Here is a 15,400-nt window from a genome sequence, read left to right on the forward strand (position 1 = left end):
GTCCTTAAGATGGAAACTTTAATTATTTAATTTAAATTGTTCCTCTTTTCTGGTGTTTGAGTTTAGTACTATAAATTTTTCTCTAAGTATTGCTTTTACTGTATCCTACAAATTTTGATAAGTTGTCTGTCTATTTACTTTCATTTGGTTGAGGATATTTTAAAATTTATCTTGGGACTTCGTTTATTCATGTGGTATATATTGGTCTGTGGTTTAATGTGCAGGAATCTACCAGCTCTCTTTCTATCACGTATTTCTCGTTTAATTCCGTTGCAGCCTGAGAGCGTGCATTGTGTCGTTCCTCTTTCAAAACATTTTTCAAAATGTGTTCAGTGGTCCGGAATGCGGTCTGTCATGGTGAATGGTCCGTGTGAGCTCAAGAAGAATTTGCATTCCCCTGTCGGATGAGGTGCCTTGTAATTGTCAGTTGGATCCATTTGATTGATGTTGCTCTTCAGGTCCACTGTGTTGTTACTGGTATTTTACCTTCTGGATTTGTCAGAGACTGATCGAGAGTTGTTGAAGTGCCCATCTTCATTTTTGAAGTGGCCATCCGTCAAAGGATTGCTCCATTGACCTTGTGGTTTCATTAAGTTTGGCCTCACATATCTACACACTATGTTACTAGGCTTGTACTCCTTAAGGATTGTGTGCCTTCTTGGAAAATTGATACATCTATCATATATAATCACCTTACTTTTGATCATTTTTCCTTTCCTGATGTCTGGTTTGTTTACAGTGAAAATTAATATTACTGTCCCAGCTTTCTTTTGATTTGTGTTTGTGTGTATGTCTTCCCCTAACCCTTTAATCTTAATCTCCCAGTGTCTTTGTGTTTAAAGTGGGTTTCTTGAAGTTGAGACATAATTAGGTTTTTTGTGTGTTTTTTTGTTTTTTTTTTTTTTGGAAATTCATTCCAACAGTCTGTCTCTTAATTGGTATATTTAGACTGTTGACTCTTAGAATCGGCTTTGCTGGGGTTGGATTGAGATCTACCACATTTTTTACTGTTTTGGGTTTGCTGCCCTTTGTCCCCTTGTCTTTGTTTCTTTTCTTGTGTTTACTTTTCCTGCATTCTCTGCTTTTAATTGAGCATATGGATGATTCAGGTTTTTTTTTTATCACAGAATTCCCAAATTTGTTCTCTCTTCCCTTACAACAACACTGTTGTGTACCTTATTATCCCTAAGCTTTAATCCAGTATACCGTGCTCATATTATTTGGAACAAGCTATTGTCTGTTAGATCAACTGAAAATGAAAAATAGATTGAAGGTTACCTTCATTTTACTTCTTCTAATGATATGTATTTAGATGCAAGTTTGGGACATATGTTGTTCTCCTTCTCTGTGAAGAACATCTTTTAACATTTCTTGCAAGGCAGCGTTTCTAGTGACAGATTTTCTCAAGTTTGGTTTATCTGAGAAAGTCTTTTTTTCTCCTTCAGTTTTGAAGGATAATTGCATGGATTCAGCCTTTTCATTTGGTGGCAGTTTTTCGTTCAGTACTTAGATTTACTCACTCTATCCTCTTGTTTGCATGGTTCCTGAAGGCAAGGTTGGTTTAATACTTTTTACAAGTAGTTTCTGTTTTTTATTGTGACCAAATACACATAACATAGAATTTACCTTAACTATTTCAAATACACAGGTAAGTGGTATTAATTAAATACTTTCATGGTTTTGTGTCATAGTCGTCACCATCCATCTCCAAAACCCTTTTCATCATTGAAAACAGATTCTTTATCCTCATTAAATAAAGTCCCCTATTCTCTTCGCAGCCCCAGGCATCCATCATTCTGCTTTCTAGTGATTTTAATTATCCCACATAAGTGGAATCATACAGTCATTTCCTTTTTGTTACTGGCTTATTTCATTTGGTATGAAGTCCTCACAGTTGATTCACATTGTAACATATGTCAGAATTTCCCTCCCTTTTCAGACTGAATAATATTTCATGTTATTTTATGCTCTTTTTTATTTCAAGCTTATTTTGTCTCATATTTGTATAGTCACCTGCTCTCTTTTTGTTACTGTTTGCATGGGATATCATTTTCTGTCCTTCCACTTTCAGTGCACTTGTGTTTTTGTATCTAAAGTGAGTCTTTTGTAGACAGCACATAATTGGATTATGGCTTTTTTAATTCATTCCGTCAATCCCTGTTTTTTGAGTTAAGAGTTTAATTCATTTACGTTTAAAGTGATTACCAATAGTACAGGCTTTACTTCTACCATGTTGCTACTCATTTTCTATTTGCTCTCTAGTGGTTTTGTTCCTCCTTTCCTTCATGACAGTCTTTTATTTTTTTTAAGTTTATTTATTTTGAGAGAGAGAGAGAGCACATGCACAAGTGTGGTAGGGGCAGAGAGAGAGGGAGAAAATCCCACGCTGTCAGCACAGAGCCTGAAGCAGGGCTCAGTCTCACAAACCAAGAGATCATGACCTGAGCCATGATCAAGAATCAGATGCTCAACCAACTGAGCCACCCAGGTGCCCCAATTATAGTCTTCTTTTGTGTGTAGTTGACTTTTTGTACTTAAATGTTTAAAGCGTTCTTTATTTTCTTTTGTGTATGTTCTATAGGTATTTTCTTTGTTGTCAAAACAGGGGCTAACGTTTAATATCCGAGTGTCAAAATGCTCACTTGAATTTATACCAGCATAACTTCAGTAACGTCTGGAAACTCTCCTTTAGCAGTTCTGTTCCCAACCCTTTCAGTTGTTGATGTCATAAAATTACGACTTTATAAATTGAGCCAAAATGTAAACTATTAATAATAATTACTTTAAGTGAATTTAGTCTCTCAAATTGTATAGAAAGTAAATATGAAGTTACAAACCAAAGTTACAGTCATACTACCTTTAGGCTGTTTTTAAATATCTTCTTACATCATGTAAATGTTACTGTAGTCTTACAATAATAGCAGCTTTTACCATGATTCATATATTTTCCTTTATTGAGATCTTAATTCATATGGCTTTGAATGACTATCTCATGTCCTTCCCTTTCACCTTGCAGGACTCTCTTGAGCATTTCCTGGAGGGCAGAACTAGTGGTAACAGAGTCCCTCAGCTTTTGTTTATCTGGGAAGGTCTTAATTCCTTCCTTACTCTTGAAAGGCAGTTTTGTGTGTTGTAGGATTCTTGGTTGACATTTTAAAAAAACAGTTTTTAGCACTTTGATTACATCAGCCCGTGACCTTTAACATTTTTTATGGGAAATCTGCTCATCACCTTATTGATGATCCTTTGTATGTGACAGGTTGCTTCTCTCTTCCTGCTTTCATGATTCTTTGTCTTTGAGAGGCTTCATTATAATGTGTCATCTGTAAGTCTTTTTGAGTTTACCTTACTTGGTATTTGTTGAACTTCTTAGATTTTATATTCATGATTCACCAAATTTGGCAAGTTTTAAGCCACTGTTTATTAAAATGATTTCTCTGTCACTTTCTTTTCCTTCTGGGATGCCCACGGTGTACATTTTGGTCCATTTGATATTGTTCAGAAGTTATCTTGGGTTCTGATCACTGTCCCTAAGTTTTATTCTTTTCCTCAGATTTGATAATTTCTAATGTTTTGTTTTTAGGTTGGCTAATTTGTTTCTTTTGCCTGATCAAATCTGCCTTCAAATTAGTTATACACTTCAGTTCTCACACTTATCAGCTCCACAACTGCTTTTTAGTTTCCTGTCTCTTCAACAATATTTCCATTTGTTTATACAGAATTTTTACTTTATCCACATCTACTCTGATTTTTTTCCTCATCTTCAAGAGGAAGACGTTTTACACGAGAACCTCTTGGGATGAATGGAGGGCTAAAATTGTGAACGTGTGGAGGTCTCTGTAAGATGGAATTACCCTAAAGTTTCTAAGACTTGAGTTTGCTCACTGTGAGCCTTCAACAGATTCTAAATTACAGTTTTCTTACTGGTACTAGCTCCCGTGGCAGCCTCTGGCTTGGGGACTTCTCCGGGTAAGCAGTCATTCTCTGTATCCACCCTGTTTTCTCTAGTTTTGTGGAGAGCGGTCTTCCCAGAGACCTTACTGATTTGATGAATCAAAGAAGAGTTTGTGAGTTTCAGTTTGTTTACCTCTTAAGAGGATGGGAGTGACAGCATCCACGTTTCTTTCATGGTGGACTGTAAACCAGAAGTTCTCTCAGATCTTTTTGTTTCTTAGTGCTTCTGTTAATGATTTGTCTTCTGTTTAATTGACTATATCATTTTGATTTTATTCTCATTTCCTTTTCTGAATATATTCTAGTTATTTTCTTGGTAGCCACCCTGAGGTTTGCAATTAACATCTTGAATATGTAACTATATAGTTTGGATTAATGTTAGCCTAGTGTGAACAGCGTACCAAAACTTTACTCCAGAATAGTTTGTTCCTTCCTCTCTATGGTATTCTCAGTGATTGCATTTTTATATATGTTGTTTTCCATTGACATAGGTTTATGATTATTATCTTCTGTATTTTCTTTTTAATCATATACATGGAAAAAGTGGAGTTAAAAAATAAAAATACAGCAATATTGCCTTTTACCTGGGTAGTTAACTTTACAACTGTTATTTATTTCTTTGTATAGCATCAAATTGTTCTGTGTTGTCCTGCTACTATCTAACGTCTCAAACACTGTGTTTGGAAAATTTTACTCTTTTTCATTTCTGAATGCTCATTTTTGAGACACAGGATTCTGGGTTGAAAGCTTTTTTTCTTTTAATACTTTAAATATGTTATCTCACTGCCTTTTGACCTCCATGGTTTTCTACAAGAAACCTGCTGTTAATCTTTTTATGGACTTGAAGGAAGTGACAAGTTGCTTGTTTTTCCTTTTATTTTCCTCTCTCTCTTTCTTCTGCTTTCAAGATTATCTCTTTGATTTTTGACAGTTTGGTTATAATCTCTTTCATTGTTGAATTTCTTGCACATATCCTACAATAATTCCATGATCTTTTTGACTATGTTGATTCATATCTTTTATCAGATTGGGACATTTTTGGCTATTATTTTTTCAAATGTTCTTCCAGTCTTTTTCTTTTCTTTTCTTTTCCTCAGTCATGGCCCCCATTATGCTTATGTTGGTATACCTGATGTCCAACAGGTCTCTTAGTCCTTTATTCTTTTCCTGCTTCTTCCTGCTTTTCTAACTGGATAATTTCAGTTTACCAGTCCTCAAATTCACAAGTTCTTTCTTTCACAAGATCAATTGAAAACCTGTATGAGTTCTTCATTTTGGTTATAATTGTTCCAGAATTTCTGTTTGGTTTCTTTTTATATAACCTTTTACTTTATTAATATGATATATTTGTTGAGAAATCATTTTCCTTTTTGTTGTCGTTCATTATTTCCTTTAGCTTTTACAGTAGATGTAAGCCAGTTGTTACAGAGTCTCTGTCTAGCAATTAAAATGTCTGTGCTTCCTCAGGGATAGTTTGTTTTGCTGAATGGTTCATACTCTCCTCTTTCTTTCATTCCTTGTAATTTTTTATTTTGAAAACTGTACCTTTTTAATATTCTTACAGGTAGTTCTCATGAAACCAGCTTCTTCCACCTCTTTTTGTGCCTGTTGTCATTGTTCGTGTGGGGGGTGGTTGCTGGTTTAGTGACTTCTCTAAAATCACTTCTCTAAAGACTGTATTCATTGTTGTGTGTGGTCTCTCTTGTCTCCTGTATTTAGCTTGATGTTAGCTTGTGTTCTCATGAGAGATTCCTTCAGTGCTGTGCTTAAGTCAGCTTCCGTTAATTCGGGCTTTTTTGAATCAGTGATTCAGAGACCATTGATTAAAAAACCAGAGAACCATTTGAATTCTTTCCATTGTCAAAATGCAGCTATTTTCCAGAGTTTCAGGAAACCTTGACTCTATTTTGGGTTATTTTTGTCAGCATTTCTGTGGTGGGACATGGCTTGAAGTATCCTAATTCACCATATTACTGATACCATTTATGTCTTTATCATTTTTTCATTTTATAGAAAGTTTAATCTAAAAAAACAAAACAGGGTGCATAGTTTCATACATCAAGAGGCTAGCCATCCAGCCTAAGTAAAGCAGTGTATCATAGGAGGCAGGAGTTCAGGAAGAAATTGTGCTCTCTCAGATCCAGAGAATTAATGAAGTGAACTGATCTAGAGAATGTGAGTGTTATATGGTTTATCTGACATGGTGGAGGGGACTCTACTGCCTGTTAGCCCTTACTATCTTTAGTAATGGATTTTAACTTAAATGTTCTAGATGTTAGTGACTTGATTAATCACTGTCTGTACTGACTGATGCTGAAGACTGGATAATTTCTGTTGATTCTGTGTTACTATTTCCAACAATTTTGCTTTAGCTTGATAAATAGATTTTAATGGATTTTTTAAATTTGCCTGAAACTTTTATCAGGATTTAAATTAAAAATAAAATTGTGGGGGGCACCTGGGTGGCTTAGTCAGTTAAGCATCTGACTTTGGCTCAGGTCAAGATCTCACAGTTTGTGAGTTCAAGCCCCACATTGGGCTCTGTGCTGACTGCTCAGCTCAGAGCCTGGAGCCTTCAGACACGCTCTCTCTCACTCTCTCTCTCAAAAATAAATAAACATTAAATAAAGAAAAATAAAATTATATATCTTCATGATGATCTGATCTCATAATCATATGATAAATTGGTAGATTCAGGTCTATCATCTTCTGAATTACTCCATGAGCTGTAGTTTCAAAAGCATTGCCTTGGGTGAATAATATTTTAAATATTTTCGAAAATGCTTTCTTTAATTTCATTGTGTATTTTTGATATATAAATTTAGAAATTTTACATTTTCTGGGTCCAATTTTAGGATGGTGTCATTTTAAAAGGATTTAAGGTAAAAATAGTCCATAAAAATACTTTTTTTTCCCTCCAAATCTACAGCCCTGTTTGGAGGTCTGCTTCAGTTTAAACATCTTATTCTGCTTGATTTTATACAATCACGCTGATATGCTTTGTCTTTTTTATGATATTTGATAATACTTTATGATACTAATTCAGATGGCAACAGAAAAAGTTCATAATGTGTACTGGTTTGGGGAGATATTAAAAAAGAATACTGAAGGGATGCCTGGGTGGCTCATTCGGATAAATATTTAACTCTTGATTTCAGCTCAGGTCATGATCTTGCAGTTTGTGAGATCTAGCACTGCGTTGGGCTCAGCCCTGACAACATGGAGGCTGCTTGGGATTCTCTCTCTCCACCCCTCTGCTGTGCATGCGTGCTCTCTCTTAATTGTAATGATTAAACTAAATAAACTTAAAAAAATAAAAATTAAAAAAATACTGAAATAATGATTTCCCAGTATTCTACTAGTGTATTCTGCATTTATTAATACTTCTGTGGTCAATTTTATTATCTTCATATCGCTACTTATCCATCCAACATATTTTACATAACGTATCAGGCAAAGTCAGTCATATTGAGCAGGGATCTTTCTTCAGGAAGGTCAGATTCTACTTAAAGGATGATGTTCACGTAACAGTAGTGCAGCAAATACTCTGGCAGAAATTCCAGGTGTTCTGTGGCTGCTGTGAAAGTAGAGATGTCATTAGGAGATAAACAGTTAAGGAGGTCCATGAAAAACTATTGGTGTGTTGAAAGAATTCCATATAATATAGCAACGTAAAGTCATGTATATACACAACACAGAGTATATTTGGGAAACATTCTAGAATGGCTAATGGGTAGCATGTGATAATTTGAAGAAAGTACAGTAGTCATGATCGCTTCATTTACAGAAGAGCTTAGATTATTAAGATTGACATATTTATATTTTAAATCATACTTTTACAACTAGGAAGAATGGCAAAATCATAATTAGCCTGTTGTTTTACAGAGCAGAGAGCAGAAGTCTCAAGGAGGCATTAAATAATATGCCTGTGTTTGTTAGTGATAGACCTAGGGGTAGAAATCAGACTTTGTGTATCTTGGTCAATAGTAAAGTGATTGAGGATTTTAGAACCCTGGTAATTAGGTTAATGAGATAATTTAGAAAGATTATTTAAGGAACCCTTTTAAGGCCTCTTTGTCTTATTCCTCCTTTGGCTTTTATGTCTGCAAGTTTTTATATCTTCCCTGTTATACAGTCAAATAATATATAGTTACTCATAGTCTCTCAATGATCCTTTAAATTTCCATATTATCGGTGATAGTGCCTCCTTTTTTATTTATAATTTTGTTGGTTTGGGACATTCCTTTTTTCCTTGGTTAGTTTTCCTAAAGGGTTGTCAGTTTTGTTTACTTTTCAAAGGAGCAACTCTTAGTTGGGTGAGGCTTTTTCTGTCCTTTATTTCATACATTTCTGCTCTAATCTTTATTGTGATGATAAGGCATGGTTATTATTGTTACTATCATTATTATTAATTTTTAGGATCAGTATAATAGTGAGGTTTTCCTGATTTATATTAAACAACTCTTTGGCTTAGGTTTGTAGCTGAAAGGAGTAGTTTAACATTAGGAAAATTGCTTAATTACTAGTGGAAGAGAAGTATTAGATAAATAATGCTTTATATTTCAAAAGCCAATTTTAATATTGTGAGATAGTATTTTGGGCCCATGATAAAATATAATATATTTTCTCAGTTTCATCTCTAGACACTGAAAAAGGACCTAAGCCATGTGCAGATCGTAATTGTGAATCTTCCAAAAGACTGTCTAAGGTATGTTATGTGAGGCTGGAGACAGAGAAAACAATGAACATGCTCAGTGTGTAAGTAAGACTTTTAGCTGTTGATACAACATATCAAATCCAACCTCACACTTGGGAAATTCAACAATAAAAGTAAAACTTCAAATAATAAATGCCAAGAACTTAATAGAGTTATAATTTTTATGAAATGCATAAGATTTAGCATCTTACGAATATATTACGAAAGATTATTTTTCCATTTATTTGGCCTTATTTGTTGTTCATGTAATTAGTACATATGTCTATATATGTATGTTAGTATGTTATATATACTGTTTATATGTATATTAGTATGTGTATGTAATTATAGTTACTAATCAAGTAGAATTCTCTCAGTGCTCAGGATAAAAATTATGCTGAAACTCCAGGCAGGTATTTTCTCTTTCACATCATACTCCGTGCTCAATAACGTACAAAAGTGTTTTCCTGTGGCTACCTCTGCAGTGATCATAAGCACTTTGTAAAAAGGTGATATTTTTGAATACTTAGGATATAAAATTATTTACATTAGGATGGTTGTAAAAATGTCCTGTTCAAGGTACAGGTATTGCATATTCAGGTCAATATCTGTTACTTTTGCCCAGTGAAATTGATTGATGATTTCTTAATTTGTGCCTACAGTAAGCCTCCTGAAATAATAGAGCTACGTCATCGATCTATACGTTTTCAAGTGTTTCCATTTAAAATTTTTCCTTAGAGGTTATCTTTCACCTAGGGGAAAATTTTTTTTAACTTTACTTTTGAAAATAGGTGTTAAATTATGGGCACCAGGAACAGGGAGCAGTCAGTCTTATTTTTGGAATCTTATTTCTTAACCATGAGCGCTGTGCTAACGAGTATTAAGTTTTTAACACATCTTTTAGACTTCTACCAGTCTTCAAACTTTTATAGTCTCATAGACCTTCATTTCTTTGGTGATGGAGTGGGAATGTGTGTTCAAGCCTGGACATTAGGAGTAGGGAAGGAAACGGACACATTTTATTATTTTTCTTCAGGGTGACCTCATGGCGGTGCCCATTTGTAGTTTACTTATGTCATTTAACATTGAGTCAATTTTATTTCTACTTTTTAAATGGAAACAGAAGAAATCAAATTCTGCAATCCATGAAGCTTGTAAGAAAGGTCTGCAATCCTATTAACTCTTTTTGTGCCTTTAGAATGTTACTTGGTTGAATAAGGTGCCCCTGGAACATTCTGCCCTGTGACTTTTCCTTTCATTTGGATACCTTTTTTTTTTTTTTTTTTGCTATTCATCTGTCTCTTTGCTTCCTTTTTTGTCTTCTGTCCTCCTTGCTGTTGCCCTTCTTTTTTTTCTTTTCTGGATGTAAAAATGCCTCCTTTTGCTTATTATGTCAGAATGAAGACTGGTGCTTTTCTGGCTTGATGGTAGTGTAGTAACACTATAATGGTCAGCATAGTAATAAAAAGAATTCAGTGGCACCTGGTGGCTCAGTCCATTGAGGGTCCAACTTCAGCTCAGGTAATGATCTCATGGTCCATGAGTTTGAGCCCTGCTGTGCTGTGCTGAAGCTCGGAGCATGGAGTCTGCTTTGAATTCTGTATCTCCCTCTCTCTGCCCCTCCCCATCTAATGCTGTCTCTCTCTCTTTCTCTCTCAAAAATTAAATAAATAAACTTAAAAGAAAAAAGAAGAATTCAGAATTTCCAGGCCAGAGTATTTCCAAAGAGGCATTCTGGGGCCTTTCGTTTACAGATCTAAAAAATTATTTAATGTTATCTGCTTTAGTGTTCATTTCATTCAGTTTTCAATTTTAGGGCCTTTTCATTTTGTATTAGCTTCTTAATTTATTACTAAATACACTTCTTTGAACTTAGCAAGATCTAAGTAACTTGAAATTTTCCCCAGACTATGGTAAATTCAGACTTATCTGGTCCTATTTGCTGCAGTGAAGATCTATCTATCTATGTAGTTCTTTGAAGATTTGATCCAAATATGTTCTGTTTCTTCTTAGATGCACTATGTTTTTCCACTGTTCTCTTGTATTGATGTGTTTGTTAATCCTGGGTCAGTGCCTTACTTTCTTCATTACTGTACTGTTACAGCAAATCTGATGTCAGATAGTATAAGTATTTTATCTTGGTTCCTCTTCAACATCATTCTGTATTTTCTAGGTCTTTTGTATTTCCCAAAATTTTATTTTTTAATGTTTTATTTATTTATTTATCTAAAAAAATTTTTTAATGTTTTATTTATTTCTGAGAGAGAGAGAGAGAGAGAGAGAGAGACAGCATGAGCAGGGGAGGGTCAGAGAGAGAGGGAGACACAGAATCCGAAGCAGGTTCCAGGCTCTGAACTAGCTGTTAGCACAGAGCCCGATGCAGGACTCGAACCCACGGTCTGTGAGATCACGACCTGAGCGAAAGTTGGACACTCAATCGAGATACAGCACCCGTGGGGGGAGGATGTAGAGAAAGGGGGACAGAGGATCCGAAGCAGCTCGGCGCTGACAGCAGTGAGCTGATGCGGGGCTCCAGCTCAGAAACCCCAAGATCATGACTGGAGCCATAGTTGGATGCTCAGCTGGCTGAGCCACTCAGGCATCCCTATTTCTAAAAAATTTAAATCAACGAGTCAAATTTCTAAAAACAAGTGAAAAAGGCCCCAGATTCTGATTGGAGTTGCCATGTATCTGCTGGTCAGTTGGTGAGAAGTGAAATTTTAATAATAAGAAGTTTTCCAATATCTCATCATGTTAATTTATTTAGGTTTTAAAAATTCACTTTTTTTTTTTTTTTTGGCAGTTTCTGGTTTAAATGCCTTGCATGTTTTCTGCTAAATTTATTCCTGAGTATTGTGCAGGGGGTTTTTTGGTACTGTCTTAAATGGATTATTTAAAAAACTCATTAGTCAGTTTCAGTTTTCAGTAGATGTTTGCATGTCCTGTATTTGCGTATCATATTTGCCACCTTGTTAAATTCATATGCTATAGTAGTTACTTTAAAGATTACTTAGGATTTTCTATGTAAACCACTGTGTCATATGCAAATGGAGACTGCTTTGTTTTGTTTTGTTTTGTTTTGTTTTGCTATTTCCTGACTTTTATGCCTTTTGTTTCTTTACTGATCCTGTTTGAATGGCTGGAATTTGCAGTATGAGGTTGGGTAGTTGTGGTAAGAGTAGATATCCTTTTATTTTTCCTGATGTCAGGGGGAAAGCATTTAGTCTTTCACTAATTAATTAAGCTGTTAGCTCCAAATTTTCATAGATGCCATTTACCAGATCAAGGAGGCTCCTTTTCCATTTCTAGTTCAATTGTGTTAAATACTAATTCTGCCTTTACTGAAAAAACCCACATATCTTCATTATAGATTTAGCAGAAGACACGCAACACCTTTAAACTAAAAACTGCAGTTTGTTCTTTTATCCTTATAAAATTCCCCTTTCACCCTTGCTGTCAAATTTTATCTAAGATTAACATTATTAATTCAGTCTTCTTATGCTTCCTGTTTGTAAGGGATATATGTTTCTAACCATTTACTTTCAATTATCTGTCTTTATATTTAAAATGTATGGGTCTTGTAGACAACATGTAATTGACCCCTTTCTTCTCAATAAAATAATCTTTAATTGGAATAATTGATTCCAGAAAAATTTAATGTAATTATTGATCCAATGTATGTTGGATCTATGCCTATTATTTTACTATTGTTTCCTTATTTCCCCTTACTTCTGTAATTTCATTCCCCTTTTTCTTTTTCATTCGTTGAGTATATTTTCAGAGTTTCATTTTATCTATTTATTTATATTGAGATATAATTGACATATAACACCATACCGCTGTTAGTTTTAGGTACGCAACAAAGTTATTTGATGTATGTGTATATTGCAGTATTGTTATGACACTAAATTAACACCTATAACCACACAGAGCTGCTAATTTTGTGTGTATGTGTGATGAGAATTTTAAGATGTACTGTCTTAGCAACTTTCAACTCTACGGTGTGGTGTTGTGACCAGAGTAACCCCTTACTTATTTTATACAGTTGTCTTACCATGTCTGCGGTTTCACTGTCCATGGCTTCAGTTACCGGTGGTCAACTATGGCCCCAAAACATGATCTTCCCTCTCATGCTTGTCAGTAGGTCAGTTGTGGTCCAGTGCTGTGTCACAGTGCCTGCATTGTTCACCTCACTGCATCTCCTCACGTAGGCTTTTATATCATCTCACATCATCCCAAGAAAAAGAAGAGGGCAAGGACAGTGCAGTAAGATATTGTAAGAGACCGATAAAGAGACTACTTTCACATAACTTGTGTAATAGCACATTATTATAATTGTTCTATTTTATAGTTGTTGTTAATCACAGTAAGTGATATAATTTATAAACTCAGCTCTACCGTAGGAATATATGTATAGCACAGAACATGGTACGTGCAGGGTTGAGTAATATCCACAGTTCAGGCATCCACTGGGGATCTTGAAATGTACCCTCCCTGGTAAGGGTGGACTCGTGTAACTGGAGCTTTGTGCCATTTTATCACCTATTGACACATCCCATACGCTGCCCAAGTTTCATTATTTTAAGATTGCACAGATAAAGGAGGTCATACAATATTTCTTTCTCTATCTTATTTTACTTAGCACAGTGTCCCAAAGAGCCATCCATGTTGTTGCAGATGGTAGGATTTCCTTTTATTTTACATGTGTGTATGTGTGTGTGTTTACTTATAGTTGCATAGATGTATATACACATACACATACATATATACACAGTGTGTGTGTGTTTATAAATACATATGTGTGTGTAAATGCACACACACACCATATTTTCTTTACCTGTTTCTCCTTCGATGGACACTTAGGTTGTTTCCATGTCTTGGGTATATAAATAAATGCTGTAGTGGACATAGGGGTGCACATATCTTTCTGAGATAGTGACTTCCTGGATATATACCTGGAGGTAAAATTGCTGGATTATCTGATAGTTCTGTTTTCAATTTTTTGAGGAACTTTTCTATTGTTTTTCTGTAGTCCCTGTACAATTTCCATTCCCACCAACAGCCACAAGGTTTTCGTTTTTCTCATCGTCATTGCCAGTGCTTGTTATTTCTTGTCTTTTTGATAATAGCCTTTTTTTTTTAAACAGGTGTGAGGCGATATTTCATCGTCGTTTTGATTTGCTTTCTCTTACCATTACTGACACTGAGGACCTTTTCATGTATGGGTTGGCCATTTGTAAGTTCTCTTTTGGGAAAAATGTCTGTTCAGAACATCTGCCCATGTTGTGTTTTTTGTCATTGTTTTTATTGACTTGTCTGAGTTCTTACATATATATTTTGGATATTAACCCCTTTACAGATATATGATTTGAAAGTGTTTCCTTCCATTCCATAGTTGCCTTTTTATTGCTGGTTTTCTTTGCTCTGCAGAAACGTTTAGGTTTGCTGCAGATCCACTCGTTTATTTTGGTGTTTGGTATCAAGTCCAAAACAGTCATTGTCAGAACCGATCTCAGGGAACTTACCCCCTATCTTTTCTCCCAGGAGTTTTATGGCTTCAAGTCTTACATTCAAGTCTTTCATCCATTTTCAGTTGATTTTGTGTGCAGCGTAAGAGAGGGGTACAGTTTCATTGTTTTGCATGTGGCTGCCTGTTGTCAAGCACCATTTATTGAGGAGACTTTCCTTTCCCCATCGTATGCTGTTGGCTTTTTTGTTGTAAATTAATTAAACGTACACGTGTGGGTTCATTTCTGGTCTGTGCATTCGGTTCCATTGATCTATGTGTATGTTTTTCTGTCGATACCATACATTTTTGGTATTTACTATGAATTGGTAATATAGTTTGAAATCTAGAAGTGTGCTATATCCAGCTTATGTCTTTCTTTCAAGATTGCTTTGCCTATTCGGGGTCTTCTGCAGTTTCATACAAATTTTGGGATCATTCGATCTATTTCTATGGAAAATGCCATGGGGATTTTGATAGGGATTACGTTTAATAAGCGGACTGCTTTGGGTAGTATGGACATTTTGACAATATTAATTCTTCCAACCCATGAGCATGGACTGTCCTCCCATTTATTTGTGGCTTCTTCACTTTCTTTCATTACTGTCATGTAGTTGGCAGGACGTAGGTTTTTCACCTCCTTGGTTAAATTTATTTTTAGGTATTTTATTCTTTCTGATTTGTAATTGCGTATGGGATTGTTTTTAGTTTATCTTTCTGATATTTTATTTTTAAAGTATAGAAATGAAGCTAATTTTGTATGTTGATTTTATAACCTGCACCTCTTCTGCATTCATTTGGGTTTTGTTTTATTTTGTTTTGTTTTATTTTGCTGGAGTCTTTAGGGTTGTTATGTATAATATTATCCATTTGCGAATAGAGTCCTTCTTCCTTTGCAATTCAAATGCCTTTTGCTCCTTTGATGCCTGTGACTTTGTTGTACCTCTTCCTTGCTCTGACTGGTGCTTCCAGTTCTGTGTTGAATCAAGCTGGCGAGAGTGGGCGTCCTCCTATTTTTCCCATCTCAGAGGAAGACTTTCAGAGTTTCACTGCTGACTGTGTCAGCTGGGGGGTTGTTATGTTGAAGTACATTTCCTCAAAATCCACTTCATTGAAAATTTTTATCATGAATGAATGCTGAGTTTTGTCAGATGATTTTTTTTAATGTTTTATTTATTTCTGAGAGAAAGAGAGAGAGACTGCATGAGCAGGGGAGGGTCAGAGAGAGGGGGAGACACCGAATC

At 35.2% G+C, this 15,400-nt stretch overlaps 1 protein-coding gene and 1 long non-coding RNA gene across 3 annotated transcripts in view; one reads left to right on the forward strand and one right to left on the reverse strand.

Annotated features, from left to right (window-relative positions):
- LOC120234048 (zona pellucida binding protein) overlaps positions 1-15,400 on the forward strand; it is a 111,347-nt gene that overhangs the window by 40,564 nt on the left and 55,383 nt on the right. For both annotated transcript variants that reach the window (XR_005528970.1, XM_039235668.1), the window contains exon 6: positions 8,586-8,662. Coding sequence is in view for 1 of the 2 variants with exons in the window: in XM_039235668.1 (XP_039091599.1) it covers positions 8,586-8,662 (77 nt within the window). In the remaining variant the exon portion in view is untranslated. The remainder of the gene's footprint in view (positions 1-8,585; positions 8,663-15,400) is intronic.
- On the reverse strand, positions 7,308-12,785 carry LOC120234049. The gene is made up of 2 exons (XR_005528971.1): positions 12,705-12,785; positions 7,308-7,531 (listed from the first exon to the last, which is right to left on the reverse strand). It is a non-coding gene; the product is annotated as an uncharacterized LOC120234049 (long non-coding RNA).

The sequence above is a fragment of the Hyaena hyaena genome, unplaced genomic scaffold, assembly GCF_003009895.1.
Source record: "Hyaena hyaena isolate Hyena2069 unplaced genomic scaffold, ASM300989v1 scaffold_101, whole genome shotgun sequence".
Classification (NCBI taxonomy): Eukaryota; Metazoa; Chordata; class Mammalia; order Carnivora; family Hyaenidae; genus Hyaena; species Hyaena hyaena.